General features: G+C 39.4%; 1 protein-coding gene across 2 annotated transcripts in view; it reads left to right on the top strand.

The window, feature by feature from the left end:
- The window catches only part of LOC124556450 (dymeclin), a 161639-nt gene that overhangs the window by 41409 nt on the left and 102881 nt on the right, over positions 1 to 17349 (top strand). For both annotated transcript variants that reach the window (XM_047130402.1, XM_047130401.1), the window contains exon 2: positions 8235 to 8381. In XM_047130402.1, the coding sequence (XP_046986358.1) occupies positions 8235 to 8381 (147 nt within the window). The remainder of the gene's footprint in view (positions 1 to 8234; positions 8382 to 17349) is intronic.

The following is a 17349-nucleotide window of genomic DNA, read 5'->3' as shown; positions in this document are numbered from 1 at the left end:
TCGTGAATTCCAGTTGGGGTGTTTTGCGTTTAAATCTCCAGCGGCGATTACCTAGAGCACTATGTTGAGAACTGTACTGATATCCCATGTTACTATGTTTTTAGGAAGATTGTCTAGTGATACCAGTGCAGTGTTAGCTCTTTGAACTTAACCCTGACAACCGTAGACTCTAGTCGCACAAGCGCAGGGAGCTCAATGTTTGTGTGTTCTATGTCTTTGTGTGCCATGATGGCTGTGCTGCCCCCTTCCTGCCGTCCACTCGGTTGGTACGATAGATGCAATAACCTGGGATGTTTAGCTGTTTGTGAGGCATAAGTAGTGTTTCGTTCACAAGGGCGATTTGGATACCCTTTCGCTCCATGAACACAACCATTTTGGTTCTTTTGTTTACAATCCCATTGGCATTCCAAAACAGGATCTATGAGTTTGTGTTGGTGTTTGCATTTTGGGGCTGTTGCAGCGTGTTATCCATGTATTGGTGTAAACACTGGTATGATAATAGTTTGCATGTTGGTCCAGTTGAGCAAGGCCGACGAACTGTGTAAAGAGTTGTGAAACACACCCCATAATCTTCATGGCTACTTCGGTGGTTGTGAGTGCATGGAATAATGTCTCCATTATTCTTTGGAATGTTGACTTAATGTTGGGAGTGTCAGCCTATGGGTTATTGTTTGTGTTGGCAGATGCTAGTACTTTTGTTGGTGTCTGGTGTGGTCTGGCTTGTGAGTTAGCTGTTTGTGGAGTAGTTGTGGGTGCCTGTGTGGTCTCTGTGTTGAGTGGATGTTTTGTATGGGTCGTTGGATTGATTTCAGAGTTATGTATGTGTATATAGGTGTCCTGTTGTCTGTGTACTTGTGGTGGTGTGATCATGTCTCCCTTTTCTGGTTGTTTCTCCTCTTCCGCCTTCTCTGGTGTTGTGGCTGTCCCTGTGTAGGTGCATTTTCTGTAACTTGTGGTGGGCTGCAATACATTGTCTCGGAGGGGAGGGGGTGGTAGGGTAGGGTAGTGGCGTTATTTGTGTCTTGTTGTGCAATCAATGCGGGTGTGGTGTTGGGTGTTGGATGTCTTGTCTATGTGTCTCTTGCTGTGGGTTTTTGTTATGTGGGTGCGCAGCTCTGAGTTTCCTCGCCCTTCCCTGCACTGCTGGGATGCCAGCTACCACTCCAGCAAAGAATATGCCACTTCTTACTGGCTGCGGGGGCAGTTTTGGAGCTACACTGGCGATAGTTTTTACATGTTTAGCTATTTTGTGCCTCAGAGCCTCCTTATAGGCAATGCACTCCCTGCAGTTGGGAGGATGCGCCTCACCACAGTTGGCGCATTTGCGTGATGCTGTATGGAGGAGTTTGCAATGTTGGGTTGTGTGACCACCAACCCATTTGTGGCAGCAGGGAGCGAGACTGCATCGAATACCTGTATATGTAAAGTGCTGGCAGTTGCGGCATTGTTGGGGGGTGCACGGCGTGTTATACACCTCTGCATGTACGACATGTAAAGAAATAATTTCATCTTTAGCTGGTTGCGTGATTTGTCCACGTCGACCATCTCAACCATGTAGATGTGCAATGGTCTCTCTGTGCCAGATTCAGTCATTTGATTTACAAGATTGCGTTCCCAGCCTAGCGCAGTAAGTTCGTCGTGTATTGTTTTGATTGGGCTTAAAGCGTTTACCCCGTCGTTGATCACTTATTGCTGTCTTTATTAAGGCGGCTCTGTACGTGAATTATTCTGAAAATACTACACACACACACACACACACACACACACAGACACACACACACACACACACACACGCACGCGCGTTGTATAGTAGATGTATGATACTTATTATGAAACCCAGTTGTAATTTTACAATTGATATAACACCCTTGTTTCCCCTAACCTGATAAGAAACATTCATGTAGTAACCTGCTGTGGACATTGGTAGATAAATGAAAACCAAAAATAAACAAATGATAACAGTAATCGAGTTTCAAACATGGGACACGGGACACTAGCCACTGTGCCTCCATTTCAGCTGAGATTATTGCGCATTAAAAGGCCTATAAACCCCATCGGAAACTTTGACTGTCATTTTCCCAGAAACGGTGGATCGTCTAAAGGTAAGCCGAGACATGTGTTCATTTTTTGAGTCCTTTTCCTCTGAGCAAATCTTCTGGGAAATTGGATTAAGGCACTTGCCGTGTTCTCCTCACTAATATCTGCAGCAGCTGGCCGGTGGCCGGGTTTTGCATCTAAGACTCTACATTTAGCAAGCAGCAGAGAGAAGAGAATTAAAGTTCAGTAAGAAGAAATAAACTTTGTTTACCAATGAAAAATGTAATTCTTTCAGAAACAGCAAAGTATTTGGCTGATCATGAGAACAGATTGGATGTTGTATTGAAAAGAGGTTGGAAAGTGAATATCAGCGAAAGTAAAATGAAGGTAATGGAATATATGATTAAATTAAATCAGATGATGCTGAGAACATTGGATTAGGAAATCGGACACTAAAAGTAGTTGAGGAGTTTGCTATTTTGGCAACAAACGATGGCCAAAGACTTGAGGATATAAAATACAGACTGGCAATAGCAAGAAAAGCATTTCTGGAAAAGAGAAATTTGTTAACATCAAATATAATTTTAAGTCTTAGAAAACTTTTCTCAAAGTATTTGTATGGGTTGTGATCTTGTACTGAAGTGAAACACGAATGATAGCAGGTCAAACAAGAAGAGATTAGACAAGTTTGAAATGTTGAAAATTAGATGGGTAGATCGAATAACAAATGAGGTTGTGCTGAATAGAATTGGGGGGAAAAGAAATTCATGATACAATTAGAATAAAAGAAGAGAGTGGTTGATAGGACGCATCCTAAGGCATTGAAGGCTCGTCAGTTTGGTAAAGGAAGGACGTGTGGGACTAAAAATTGTAGGGGAGGTTAAGTTTTGAATACAGTAAGCAAGTTGTTATGGATGTAGGTTGCAGGACTTGAGCAGAGATATAGATGCCTGCACAGAGTAGAATAGCATGGAGAGGTGCATCAAACCTCTCTTCAGGCTGAAAGCAAAATGAATTAAAGAAGTTAACGTCACAATAGCAGCCACGGGGTGACCATGATGAACTGGGAACATAATAATTTCTCAGCCCTTAGCTATGACACACCATGTACTGTAGGATGTCACTTGGTTTTTACCCAACTTGTGTGCATGAATAACACAAATAGAGTTTTCATTTGAACATTTGGACCTTAGTTATACTACAGAGAAGCAGCTGTAGTCCTGTCCACAAGATTACCTGGTCACTGTAGGTGAAGAGACAGCAGCAGTGTGAACTCTGAAAGCTTTAAATGTATTGTCTGCTCAGGTAAATTATTTTCTGTCTGTACGTGACTGTGTGTTCATCATATACCTTGGCATGTATTCCAGGAGGACTAGGTACAAAGAATGCTGCAAGCATGACAAAGGCTCTGCCATGTTTTGTAATGTTTTAAATTCATGAGAATGATTTCTTTTGGCTTAAATGATAGATATCTGGAACTAAGAATGCTTTATCAAGCTGCAGGTTAATAATTTTTTTCCTGTTACACAATACCCTGACTTATTTAGCAATTACAGATTGATAATTAGTTCCTAGAAACAGCCTCGTTGTTGCATCATCCACCTTATTTATGAGATCTGTCAGCCCTGTCTATATTCTCTTTCCTAAACTGAAAATGCACCTCAGTAGTTCAAGATTTGACTCAATGCAAGAGATCCCAAAGAATGTGTCGAACAGACTCAAGACAGTTTCTAAAGATGATTTCTAAGGCCATGAAACTGAAAAGTTGTGATTAACAGTATTAATTTCGTTTGGATCCTATATAGAATAAATAAACTGTGAAGAATTATATTGAATTTTTGGTTTCTTTATTTTGATTGCTTATTGATCACACCAACTATGTTGATCAATGACGCAGAAATGTGGCAATTAGATTATCTAAACAGTCTCTGGGAGATAAGAAGTATAGGTGTGGTAGCACAGTAGTTAATACACTGGGTTCACATATGGGAGCAGCAGGATTCAGATCACTGCCCAGCCATCCAGATTTAAAATTTCTGTTCTCTGCCAAAATAACTAGCAGTGGATGTCCGTGTGGTTCCTTTGGAAAGACCATGACCAAATTCCTGCACCATTCTTGTTCAGTCTGATCATATGGTATGTCTGTCTATAATGACACTGTGGTCGGTGGGACATTACATCCAAATCATCAGGGAAAGAGCAAAAAATTATTCCCTTTTTGCTGAAGTTGTTCTGACTGAAAACAGTCCTGTTCTTGTATTACTTGTTCCTCTCTATACAGCTAAGGAAGACAGAAAAATGAAACTACAGTAAATAGCGTGTAGCACAAAATCTCCATGCAGTTTAATTTTTAACATTTTTTGAATTAAGGTTCACTAGAAACGAGTATTTTCTTGTATGAGAAAATTAGACAGTTAGAATGCTAAGAACAGTCCTCAATAACATTTAGGAATTTATGTTTTTGGAAAACCCAACTTTAAGATCAACTTTACTTTTGTGAGTGTATTAACTTCTATTATTATTATTATTATTATTATTATTATTATTATTATTATTATTATATAATTGTATTGCCTTAGGACCACTTAAGTCATTCATTTGCTGGTCATCTTCTTTCATAAGGGCATGTTTCATTCCTTCTGAATTGCCTGATATCTTTTCATTCTCTCTGATCTTTTCCACCTTTCCTCGCCTGTAAATACCCAGTCCACTGTGTGTCATTTGTCTATTTTTGGTTTAAATCTTAAGTCCTTGATTTTCAGTTTTTGAAATTTTCTGTTTTGTTTTGAATGTAATCCAGGCTTCTACATCTACATTCGTACGTACATTCTCCGCAAGCCACCATATTGTACATGGCAGAGGGTATCTTGTACCACTACTAGTCAGTTCCTTCCTTGTTCTATCTGCAAATGAAATGGAGTGAGGGAAACAACGATTACCTATATGCATCTGTACAAACCCCAATTTCTCCTCTCTCTTCTTTGTGGTGCTTACACAAAATGTAAATTAGTGGTAGATTCGTTCTGCACTCGGTTTCAAATGACTGTTCTCTAAATTTTCTCAGTAGTGTGCCATGAAAAGAATGTCATCTTCCTTCCAGGGATTCCCATTTGAGTTTATGACGCTTTTCTGTAAAACTTACATGTTGATATAATCTACCAATAAAAAATCTAGCAGCCTGCCTCTGAATTGCTTCGATGTCTTCCCTTAATCCGACCTGGCTGGAATCCCAAAATCTCCTGCAGTACTCAAGAATGGGTCACACTAGTATTCTGTACATGGTCTTCTTTGTAGATGAATCACATTTTCCTAAAATTTTTGCAATAAACCAAAGTCGACAATTTGCCTTCCCTACTACCATCCTTACATGGTGATTCCGACATCACGCCAACATATTCAAACTACGTACCTGTATCAAGCAGTATGCAACTAGTGCTGTATTCAAACATTACAGGATTGATTTTCCTACTCATCTGCATTAATTTTCATTTTTCTACATTTAGAATAAGCTGTCATTCACAACACCAACTAGAAATTTTGTCTAAGTCATCGTGTATTCTCCTACATTCACCCAATGATAACACCTTCCTGTACACCACAGCATCCTCAGCAAACAACTGTAAATTGCTATTCACCTTGTCTGTCAGATCATTAATGTGTATAGAGAATAAGAGCTGTCATATTACACTTCTCGTGGGCATACCTGACTGTTTTCTTGTCTCTGATGAACACTCACCATCAAGGACAATATTTTGGGTTCTATTACTTAAGAAGTCTTCAAGCCACTCACATATCTGGGAACCTATTCCATATGCTCATACCTTTTTTAATGGTCTGCAGTAGGGCACCATGTTAAAAGCTTTCCAGAAATGTAGGAATAAGGAATCTACCGGTTGCCCTCCGTCCATGGTTTGCAGGGTATCATGTGAGAAAAGGCCAAGTTGATTTTAACATGAATTATGCTTTCTAAACTCATGCTGATGTGTAGACAAAAGCTTTTCCATGTCAAGGAAATTTATTATATTCAAACAGAGAATATGTTCAAGGATTTTCCAGCAAAGCAATGTTAAGGATACTGGACTGTAATTTTGTGGCTCCATTCTGTTATCCTCCTTTTGTATGAGAGTTGGTTGAGCTTTCTGTGAATCCCTTGGGACTTTGTGCTAGGTGAGAGATTCTCGATAAATTCCTGCTAAGTAAGGGGCAAATGAGTACTCTCTGTAAAACCAAATTGGAATTTCATCTGGGCATGGCAACTTGTTTTCAGCTGCTTTAGTTGCTTCTGTGCACCAGGGTTGCCTGTTACTATGGTCTCCATATGGGATGCTGTACGGTGGTCAAATGATGGTGCATTTGTACAATCCTTCTGCATTATTGACTTCTTAAATGTGAGATTTAAAACTTCAGCTTTCCTTTTGCTGTCTTCTATTACTGCAAAAGACTGGTCAGTGAGTGACTGGATTGAAGCCTTTGAATCACTTACTGATTTTACATAGGATCAGAATTTTCTCAGGTTCTTGGCAAGATCTGATGATGCTAAGGTATGACGGTAGTAGTTGTCATATGCTTTAGCATTGGCCTGTTATCATCTGTGCATTCTTTTTTGAACCAAGAGTGCAACAGTCTCTGCTTCCTCAACAATTTCTTAATTTTGTTGTTAAACCATAGTGAGTCTTTCCCATCCTTAATACACATACTTGGCACATACTTCTCCATTTAAACTTTGCCCATACTGGCTTAGTTCTAATTCTTCCATACCGTCTCCAGTTTCTTTGATCTATCCTACTTGTTTGAGATTCCCAAGTTTCTCCATAATTCGTCTTGTTGATCTGTTTTCTGGTGTCTTCATGATGTGACCAAAGAAGAAAATCCTGTATCTGTAATTGGCTCCATATCACTCTACACCACTTTAGGACTGTTAACGATTTTTTAAAAATATCGAGAATCTGACGCATTGATATTTTAAAATATCGTTATCAGTTCTCGATATATTGAAGGAGGGGGGGGGGGGGGGGGGAGTATCGCTATATCAACGAATAAATATCAACGTACCAGCCTATAAAAATATTGGCTGCACATTATAAGTATACCACTGGTTTTAGAGCTGTATATTTAAATATTGATTTATTATTATATGCTCTGTAGATCAACAAGCTAGCAGCGATTTATTATTATATGCTCCGTACATCAACAAGCTAGCAGCCTGTGTATCCCCCTTAGAGCAAGAATTGAAAGGAAAACTATGAACGTTCACACTTGAGGTGATAATCACGTTGCAAACAATGGTAACTGCATGTAAGTGGCACAATAAAAGGTGTCCAATGGGGTCCGTTATTCAGTTTCATCACATATCAGATTTGTCTGGAACACTTCATTTCGACTTCCCTGTTCTTCTTTTTTTTTCCTACCAGCTCCAGCGACCTAGCACTAGCAGGTGTAGTGCAAAACTGCGTGGTGAAGCTAAACATTGCAGTTGAGGTTGGAAGTGCTGAGTGCTAACTACATCAACATTTCCCCTCATATGTCTCTGTCCGCCACAGAGACCAAACATGTCATTTAGATATTGTTCATCACTTACAGCAACTGTTTTGAAAGAATGCTGATATGAAGAAATAGCACACTAGTTGTGGTAAAAATTGTTTTTTAACACAACTGGTGTGCTATTTCTTCACATCAAAAATCTTGTTATTCCATTCACACCACCAGCGCAATTGGATTTCTTGTTTTGTGCTACCTGTACTTGTTTCACACAGTCAAAGAGAAAGACTGGAAATGATAAAAGCTCAAAAATAAGTAAAACTCCTTCACACAGTGAAAGTAAAATTATGTTCTACTCTAGTTTCAAAAGAACAAGTTCAAACATTTACCAAAAATTGTGAAAAAATGTATTATAAAATGAAAATATTCACTCTAGATATTGTCAATTTGATACCGATATATCGGGGGAAAAGCTATTGCCAATATACATAGATATTTTTGGAAAAAATATCATTATATCAATATTTTATTGGCAGCCCTACACCACTTCATTTGGCACTGTTCTCCATTGTCTTCCTTTTCTGCCTGGTTATTTATTTTGTGGTTCTGAGAGAGAGAGAGAGAGCTCTGAAAATATTTAATTTTTGTATTTCATTAGTTTTTAATATGTTCTGTGTTGAACTAAGCTGTTTCAGAGTATGTATTTGTTTCAATTACAGCTTCAAAAACCAAGTACTAGATGAGAGAATACAACCATTATGTAAGCAACTAGTTATAAACAATCCACGCTCTGGCAATGTAGGTTCCTTGCTCCACGTATTCCTGAGCCGATCAAGTGAGCTCCTGGCATCTACACAGACTGAAAAGTAAGTAGATAATGACATGTATAAAAAAATCTTATAACTGATCTTTACTACTATTTGTCAATAAGAAAAACTATATTCTGTGATGTAATTTGTCACAGTGGTGCATAGTAAAAGGGAAAATTGTAAAGTATGAAATCTAAACATATGAACATGGGTGCATATGAGGAGAGGTATTAATGTAAGTCAGTGCAGTTTTTGTGTTTGATTTGTTGTTGTTGTTGTTGGTGGTGGTGGTGTTGGTGTTGTTTTTCAGTCCGGAGACTGGTTTGATGCAGCTCTCGACAGTAGTCAAATCTGTGCAAGCTGCGTCATCTCTGAAAAACCGCCGCAACCTTAGTCCATTTAAACCTGCTTACTGTGTTCATGCCTAGTTCTCCCTAGTTACAATTCTTAGCCCTCACACTTGCCTCCATTATCAATACCAAGGCTACAGTCTATTGTGCTCACATAGGTCACATTTCGGTGGCGCCAGTTGAGTCTTTCAGTAGATCGGGTTTCACTAGGCATGGCCTGCACATCAATAGATATGGAAAGGGGAGGCTGGCAAAGCTTATAGGTGACAGAGTAGTGAGTGGTGGTGGGATTACTCATGGAAAAATTCCTGTAGTAGTTGGTGTTAGAGCTGCACATTTTTTAGATTGAAGTCATCTGAAGGTATACTTGCTTAAACTCGCATTCGGGAGGACGACGGTTCAATCCCGCGTCCGGCCATCCTGATTTAGGTTTTCTGTGATTTCCCTAAATCGCTCCAGGCAGATGCCGGGATGGTTCCTTTCAAAGGGCACAGCCGACTTCCTTCCCCGTCCTTCCCTAATCCGATGAGACCGATGACCTCGCTGTCTGGTCTCCTTCCTCGAAACAACCAACCTATACTTGCTTAAAGGAAGTCTCTCTAATTGAGGGATCACCTTCAGAGGATGCCATGTTTCCAAGTAGAGAAGGAATTAGCGTATTTCATCAAAATATAAGAGGTATTAGAGATAAAGTTAATGAACTGCTTATAGATGTTGACTCTGAAATTATTGGTATATCGGAGCACCGCTTAAATAATTTGACAATTCAGAGGCTTCCTTTACCAGGATACAGATTAGCTGGCTGTTTTTCAAGGACTTCCTTGCAGAGTGGGCGAGTGGCCATGTATGTAAAAAAGCAGTATTCCATTTGAGTCCATAGACGTATCACAACACTGCAATGAACAGATATTTGAATGTTGTGCAGGTGCAGTTGAATTTACTGAAACTAAACTTCTAATTGTTGTTGTTTATAGGCCCCCGAACTGTGACTTAAGAGCATTTATGCTCAAGATAGAGGCTTCTTGATTCACATTGTAGGAAGTACCAGAAATTAGTTAAATGTGGTGACTTCAATACAGATTTTGTATATGATGGTGCAAGAAACAGGATGTTGGTAGATCTCCTAAATTCATATGATCTGATGCAGACTGTGTTTTTTTCCAGCTAGGGTGCAGGAGAACAATAGCACAGTCATAGACAATATTTTTATTCATTCTTCATTACTAGATGGGCATTCTGTTAGTAAAAGGGTGAATGGCGTTTCAGATCATGATGCACAAATTTTAACACTAAGTGGCTTTTTTACTCAAAAAAAGTCATATAATTACAAACTATGTAGGAAAGTTAATCCAACAGCAATAGACAGTTTTTTAAATCTCGCCAAGGAACAAAAGTGGCAGGTTGTTTATAGCGCTGATAAAATAAATGATAAACGTAATGCTTTCCTTAACACATTTCTCATGTTCTTTGAGAGTTGCTTACCATTAGAAGGTTCTAAACAGGGAACTGGCAGTTAAAGGCAGCCTGGGTGGCTGACAAGTGGCATAAGGATATCATGTAGAACAAAGCGGCAATTATATCAAAATGTAAGAAGTAGTCACAATCAAGCCACAGTAGCCCATTACAGACAGTACTGTAAGATGCTTAAAAATGTTATTAGGAAGGCAAAGAGTATGTGGTACACAAATAAAATAGCTAATTCAAAGGATAAATTAGAACCATATGGTCAGTTGTGAAGGAAGTGTCTGGTCAGCACCACAAGGTTGACAATATAGTGTCAGTTGTAGTAAAAATATTTCTGTTACTGATAAATCAGATATAACATCATTTTCTTGAGCATTTCCTGGTGAATTAAATAAAAGTTTAGTCTCTACAGGGAATCATGTAACTCCTTTCTGAGATTGATGTCTGAAATACTCCTCTGTGATACAGACAAGGGGGAGATTGAGTAAATAATTAAATCACTGAACACTAAGGACTCTCATGGATATGATGGAGTGCGTAGCAGAATATTAAAGTACTGTGCTCCACACGTTAGCCCTGTACTTAGCCATGTTTGTAATTTTCCCTTAGGAATGGTGGTCAGTTTCCTGAATGTTTAAAGTACTCAGTAGTAAAGCTGCTTTATAAAAAGGGAGAAAGGGATCATATAGACAATTTTAGATCTGATTCTACGCCATCAGTATTTGCTAAAGTTATTGAAAAGGCTGTGTATGTAATGATAATTGATCATTTAACATTACACAATTTGCTATCAAATGTATATTTAGGCTTTAGAAGTTGTTTAACAACTGAAAATGCTATATTCTCTTTTCTGTATGAGGTACTGGATGGGTTAAACAAAAGATTTTGAACATTAGGCATATTTTTTGATTTAACTAAGGTGTTTGATTGTGTTGATTACAAAATATTGCTCCAGAAGTTGAACCATTACGGAATACAGGGAGTAGCTCACAATTGGTTCACCTCTCACTTTACCAACAGACAGCAAAACATCATTATTCACAGTGTTGAGAATGGTTGTGATGTGGGGTCTGAGTGGGGTATGGTCAAGTGGGGGGTGCCCCAGGGATCAGTGTTGGGGCCACTCCTGTTCCTTATTTATGTAAATGATATGCCCTCTAGTATTACGAGTAACTCTAAAATACTTCTGTTTGCTGATGACACTAGCTAGGTAGTAAAGGATGTTGTGTGTAACATTGGCTCAGTTTCAAATAGTGCAGTTCATGACATAAGGTCATGTGTTGTAGGAAATAAACTAACCCTAAATCACAGTAAGACTCAGTTTTTACAGTTTCTAACACACAATTCAACAAAACCTGACGTCTTAATTCCACAGAATGGACATATGTTAATGAACTGAACAGTTCAAATTTCTAGGTGTTCAGATATATAGTAAACTGTCATGGAAAGCCTACTTTCAGGATTTTGTTCTAAGATTTAATGCTACCATTTTTACTGTTCGAACAGTATCTGAAGTAAGTGATTATTTGACACAAAAATTAGTGGTTGGTTGTTTCGGGGAAGGAGACCAGACAGCGAGGTCATTGGTCTCATCGGATTAGGGAAGGACGGGGAAGGAAGTCACCCGTGCCCTTTGAAAGGAACCATCCCGGCATTTGCCTGGAGCGATTTAGGGAAATCACGGAAAACCTAAATCAGGATGGCCGGACGCGGGATTGAACCGTCGTCCTTCCGAATGCGAGTCCAGTGTCTAACCACTGCGCCACCTCGCTCGGTCAAAAATTAGTGTACTTTTCTTATTTTCATTCACTTATGTCATATGGTATTATATTTTGGTGTAACTCTTCCCATTCTAAAAGGATATTTTTGGCTCAGAATCAGGTGGTTCGGGCAATAAGTGGTGTAAGTTCACTAACCTCTTGTCGACCCCTGTTCGCGAGTCTGGGTGTTTTGACACTAGCTTATTCTTTACTGTCATTTCTTGTTAACAATATCAGCTTATTGCCACGAATAAGCTGCTTTCACTCAGTTAATACTTGGCCGAAATCAAACCTGCATTTGGGTTGGACTTTCTTAACTCTTGTGCAGAAAAGTGTGCAGTATACTGCTGCATCAGTTTTCAATAAGCTACCACAAGAATTCAAAAATCTTAGCAGTAATCCATGCGCTTTCAAATCGAAACTGAAGAGTTTCCTCATGGGTCACTCCTTCTGTTCTGTTGAGGAATTCCTTGAAGCTGATTCTTGTTGTATTGTTGATTGCATTTACTTGAACTTATGGCTTGACTTTTTTGGGTTCATAAACATTTTATTTTTATCTGTTATTACTTTTAAGTTGTAATTTGGTGTACTGACATATTCCATGACCTTGGAGATTTGCTCCTCAATTTGGTCCTATGGAACTTGAGGTGTAAATAAATAAATAAATAAATAAATAAATAAAATCGAGACAAAAACCTTCAGAAAAGACTTCCTGACACACAGATTCGTATTAGTTGTTAACAAATTCCTTATTTTTCAGGAATGATTGTCTTGCTATAGCATCTGCATATTGTAACGTATCTACTTCGTCCATCATCAGTTATGTTGCTGCCGAAATAGCATAACTCATCTACCACTTTTTAGTGTCTCATTTCCTAATCCAGTTCCCTCAGTATCGCATGATTTAGTTGAACTTCAGTCCATTACCCTAGTCTTATTTTTGTTGTTGGTCCTCCTGTAATCTTTCTTCAAGACACCATCCATTTCATTCAACTGCTCTTGCAAGTCCTTTGCCATGTCTGGCAGAATTGCAGCGTCACTGGCAAATCTCAGAGCTTTTACACTGAAGCGCCAAAGAAAATGGTATAGGCATGCATATTCAAATACAGAGATATATAAACAGGCAGAATACGTTGCTGTAGTCAGCAACACCTATATGACAGCAAGTGTCTGGTGCAGTTGCTAGATCAGTTACTGCTGCTACAATGAGAGTTTATCAAGATTTAAGTGAGTTTGAATGTGGTGTTATAGTTGGCGCACAAGCGATGGGATGCAGAACCTCCAAGATAGCGATGAGGTGGGGATTTTCCTGTACGATCATTTCACGAGTGTACCATGAATATCAGGAATCTGGTAAAACATCAAACCTCCGACATCGCTGCAGCCGGAGGAATATCCTGCAAGAACGAGACCAATAAGAACTGCAGAGAATCATTCAGTGTGACAGAATTGCAACCCTTCCACAAATTGCTGCAGATTTCAATACTGGGCCATTAACAAGTGACAGTGTGCAAACCATTCAATAAAACGTCATCAGTATGGTCTTTCGGAACTGTAGGCCCACTCACGTACCCTTGATGACTGCACAACACGAAGCTGTATGGACCTGTCAACACCGACATTGGGCTGTTGATGACTGGAAACACGTTCCCTGGTCAGATGAGTCTCATTTCAAATTATATTGAACGGATGGATGTGTACGAGTATGGAGACCACCACATGAATCCATGGACCCTGCATGTCAACAGGGGAGTGTTCAAGCTGGTGGAGGCTCTGTAATGGTGTGGGGTGTTTGCAGTTGGAGTGATTGCGACCCTTGATATGTCTAGATACGACTCTGACAGGTGACATGTACGTAAGCATCCTGTCTGATAACCTGCATCCATTCACATCCATTGTGGATTCTGATGGACTCGGGTATTCCAGCAGAACAATGCGACATCCTACGCATCCAAAATTGCTAAAGTGTGTCTCCAGGAACACTCTTCTGAGTTTAAACACTTCCGCTGGCTGCCAAACACTCCAGATATGAACATTATTGAGGATATCGGGATGTCGTGCAATGTGCTATTCAGAAGAGATCTACACCTCCTGGTATTCATATGAATTTATGGACAGCCCTGCAGGATTCATGATGTCAGTTCCCTCCAGCACTACTTTAGCCATCAGTCAAGTCCATGCCATGTCATGTTGCGGCACTTCTGCGTGCTCGCAGAGGCCCTACGTGATATTAGTGTACCACTTCCTATAGCTCTTCAGTGTATTTCTTCTCCCTGAATCATAATTCCTTTACGAAATTTCTCATTGTTTGCCTGTACTATTTGTTCGGTACAAATTGAATAACACAAGGACTTGGCTACAACCCTGTATCATTCTCTTCTCGATTACTGCTTGTCTCAGTCTGGTTTCTTCACAAAGTTGTAAATAACGTTTGGCTCCCTGTATTTTATCATTGCTGGAACCAAAATTTCAAAGTGTGTAGTCCAGTCAGCATTGTACAAAGCTTTGACTGAACCTACAAATGCTTTCTTCAACCTGTCCTCTAAGATAAGACATAGGGTCAGTATTGCCTCATGTATTCCCACATTTCTGCAGAACCCAAACTGATCCCCCTCGATATCAGCTTACGTCAGTTTTGCTTTAACTATTGTATACATAGTCCACAGATCCATGCAGTCATGATATTACTGAATGTGGAACATGCCAAGATTTTTGTTGCATATATTTTGATATACGTTTTTATTTATTCCTTGCTGTCACAACGGACTATGATTCTGAGATAGGTAGTTATATTCTATACTTAAATATACAGGATTAGTCACAAGTACCTCCAGGGCTTTAGAAGATGACTGTGAAAAACCCAGGGCCTACAAGATAGACAGAAAAGGACCCATCAGTGGCTAGAGCAGGGCCGCACAAGGTGCATGCACCGGTGCATCGCACTGTGCAGAGTGCAGAAGACGGCTGCGCTATGTTGACGACAGTGCAGACCCCCGCCATTCCTCAGCTTTGCGCAACAGCACTGCCTCTCACTTCCTTAGCTTGTGTCGCTCGCGCCGCCTGTCTCGACCTGTTTCAAAGCTTTTTCCCTGTTGTCTTCGTCATTGCCAATTACTAATGTACACTAGGTGGAGAGCTTAGTTTAGTGTACCGGTACAAAAGAGATTTATATAATAACTGTAATGCTAACAATTTTAAATTTGGTTTCAACACAAATGTATCTTCCTATGTGCTCTTTATTTTATTTGCAGTTATGCTACTAAGATCTGGAACAAGAGATTGGCTGACTGCAATTCTGAGAGAATTTTTTAAATTACAATTAGAAATACTCGCACGCAATCTAGTTTTTGTACAAGACAAAACAGAAAAAAACCTTTCACATACACAAGTGGAACCAAACATAGAAATAATCTTCGCTGCTTCTCTGTGTAACTTGGGAAATTCTTCCTTCGGCAAATTCTGGTAGAATTGGAGGAAACCTTTTGTATTGTCAAACACATTCTTTCAGTGAACATCGCTTTGCAAATCAATTAGTTCGAAATGTAAATCTGAAGGCGCACTTTCAATATCCGTCGAAAAAGGTTTCACAGAAACATCGAGAATTGGTTACAGGTTGGTAATTTCCTGAAACAATAACAAAGCCAATGTTAATAAATGAAAGTAATGTAAGCCGTTGTTTCGAAGTACTAAATTGCGATAGATTTTAATAAACGTGTAATGTGTACTATTGGTTTTAATGTAATGTTACACTTGCATATGTAACGCAATCTCCTTTATTTAGCTTTATGTCATATACCGGCACATTACCTGGAATCGGTCGTTAAACGCATTTTCAAGGGATTGTAGCACCTCGACATATTTTTCAAAGCGCGCTCCTTCCTGCACAGATGCTGTCAAACAAAAACATAGTACCGTTTTGATTAGAGTGGTTATAAAAATCAGGCTGTTTTAATAAAGGTACAATTTATATCTCGCTTACCTAGTTCAGGGAAGTGTTGTGTATTTTTCTCTGAAAGGTTGTTTTTGAGGAGCTTCAGTTTATACTGGAAAGCGTTTATTTTGCTGATCATATCATTGATGAGATTGTTTTCTTTTTGGAGTTTCAGACTTAAATCATTTAGGAGAGCCATAACGTCTGCTAAAAATCCTAAATCAGCTACCCATTCAGGGTCATGAAAAAGTGGCTCCGGACGTCCTTTGCTCTCCAAAAATTGAGCCACAGTGTGGCGTAGTTGAAACATTCGGGAAATCACTTTCCCTTTGCTCATCCAGCGCACCTCAGTGTGGTAGGGAATATCTGGATACTCCTCTTCAAAGGAAATCAAAAATTCTTTGAATTGACAATGAGTGAGTCCATGAGAACTAATGTTGTTCACGATATGCACCACTACCTTCATCACATCTTGAAGACCGATAACTTTCGCACAAAGAGCCTCTTGGTGTGCAAAACAATGAACGGAAGGTAAATTCAGCATGTTAAGTTTTTTCCGCAGTAGGCCAATAAACCCTTTTGCTTTACCGCACATTGCTGGTGCCCCGTCTGTGGTTACGGAAAACAGCTTTTCCCAAGCTGCCATTTCAACAGCTGCTAAAATATCCGCCCCTGTAACAGTGTCCTTCAACGAAATAATATCCAGGAGCTCTTCCGTTACATGTAGGTCGTCGTCCACGCCACACAAAAATATTGCTAACTGAGCTGGTCGTTAATATCCATGGACTCAAGTGCGATGGAGTATGCTAGGAAGTTTTCAATTTTGGCTACCAGTTGTTCATGCAAATTCTCAGCAATGTCGTTGATTCTCCGATGTATTGTCATTCTGGAAAGTGGTATTCTGCTGTACGCGGGAGCTAATGAGGGATTCATTGTCTCTACTACGTCCAACATAATGTTTTTTGTTAATGGCCTCCCAGCTCTTGCTAAATGTAGAGCAACTTTGTAACTAGCTTTGAGAGTCATTTCACAACACCCCTCATCTTCTTCACCCTAAAGTAGAGAAAAAAAGATATGTTAGAAATAATTTATGCGTAAACGAAAACTAAGGAATCTAAGCAAATGTTATTTCGTTTCGCATGACCTTTAACCAAAATATACATGCTAAAGTACTTGCAACAAACCTCATTTGTAGATACAGAATTCTCTTCTGCAAGAGTTTGCAACTTCCTTAATTCTTCCCCTCTGGCATCCCCTGTTATATCACTATACTTTTCTGAATGCAATTTGCTGTAGTGCCTTTCAATAGACGATTTTCTGACACACGTAATTAGTGTACCACAGATTACACATTTGGCTTTATCGTCACAACGCACAAAAAAGTAGGAGAGTTCCCATTCCAGTTTAAATTGACTTTCGGCAATTTTCCCTTTTTTTTGGAGCAGATGGTTCCATTATTCCGGTAATTGTCTTGCGCTTACGTATTCCAATGTTGACTAAGCCGTCTGGCAGCGCATTCG

Source organism: Schistocerca americana, chromosome X, assembly GCF_021461395.2.
Source record: "Schistocerca americana isolate TAMUIC-IGC-003095 chromosome X, iqSchAmer2.1, whole genome shotgun sequence".
NCBI lineage: Eukaryota > Metazoa > Arthropoda > Insecta > Orthoptera > Acrididae > Schistocerca > Schistocerca americana.
Note: the sequence above shows the minus strand (reverse complement) of the source record. Positions and strands in the feature narration are given on the sequence as shown.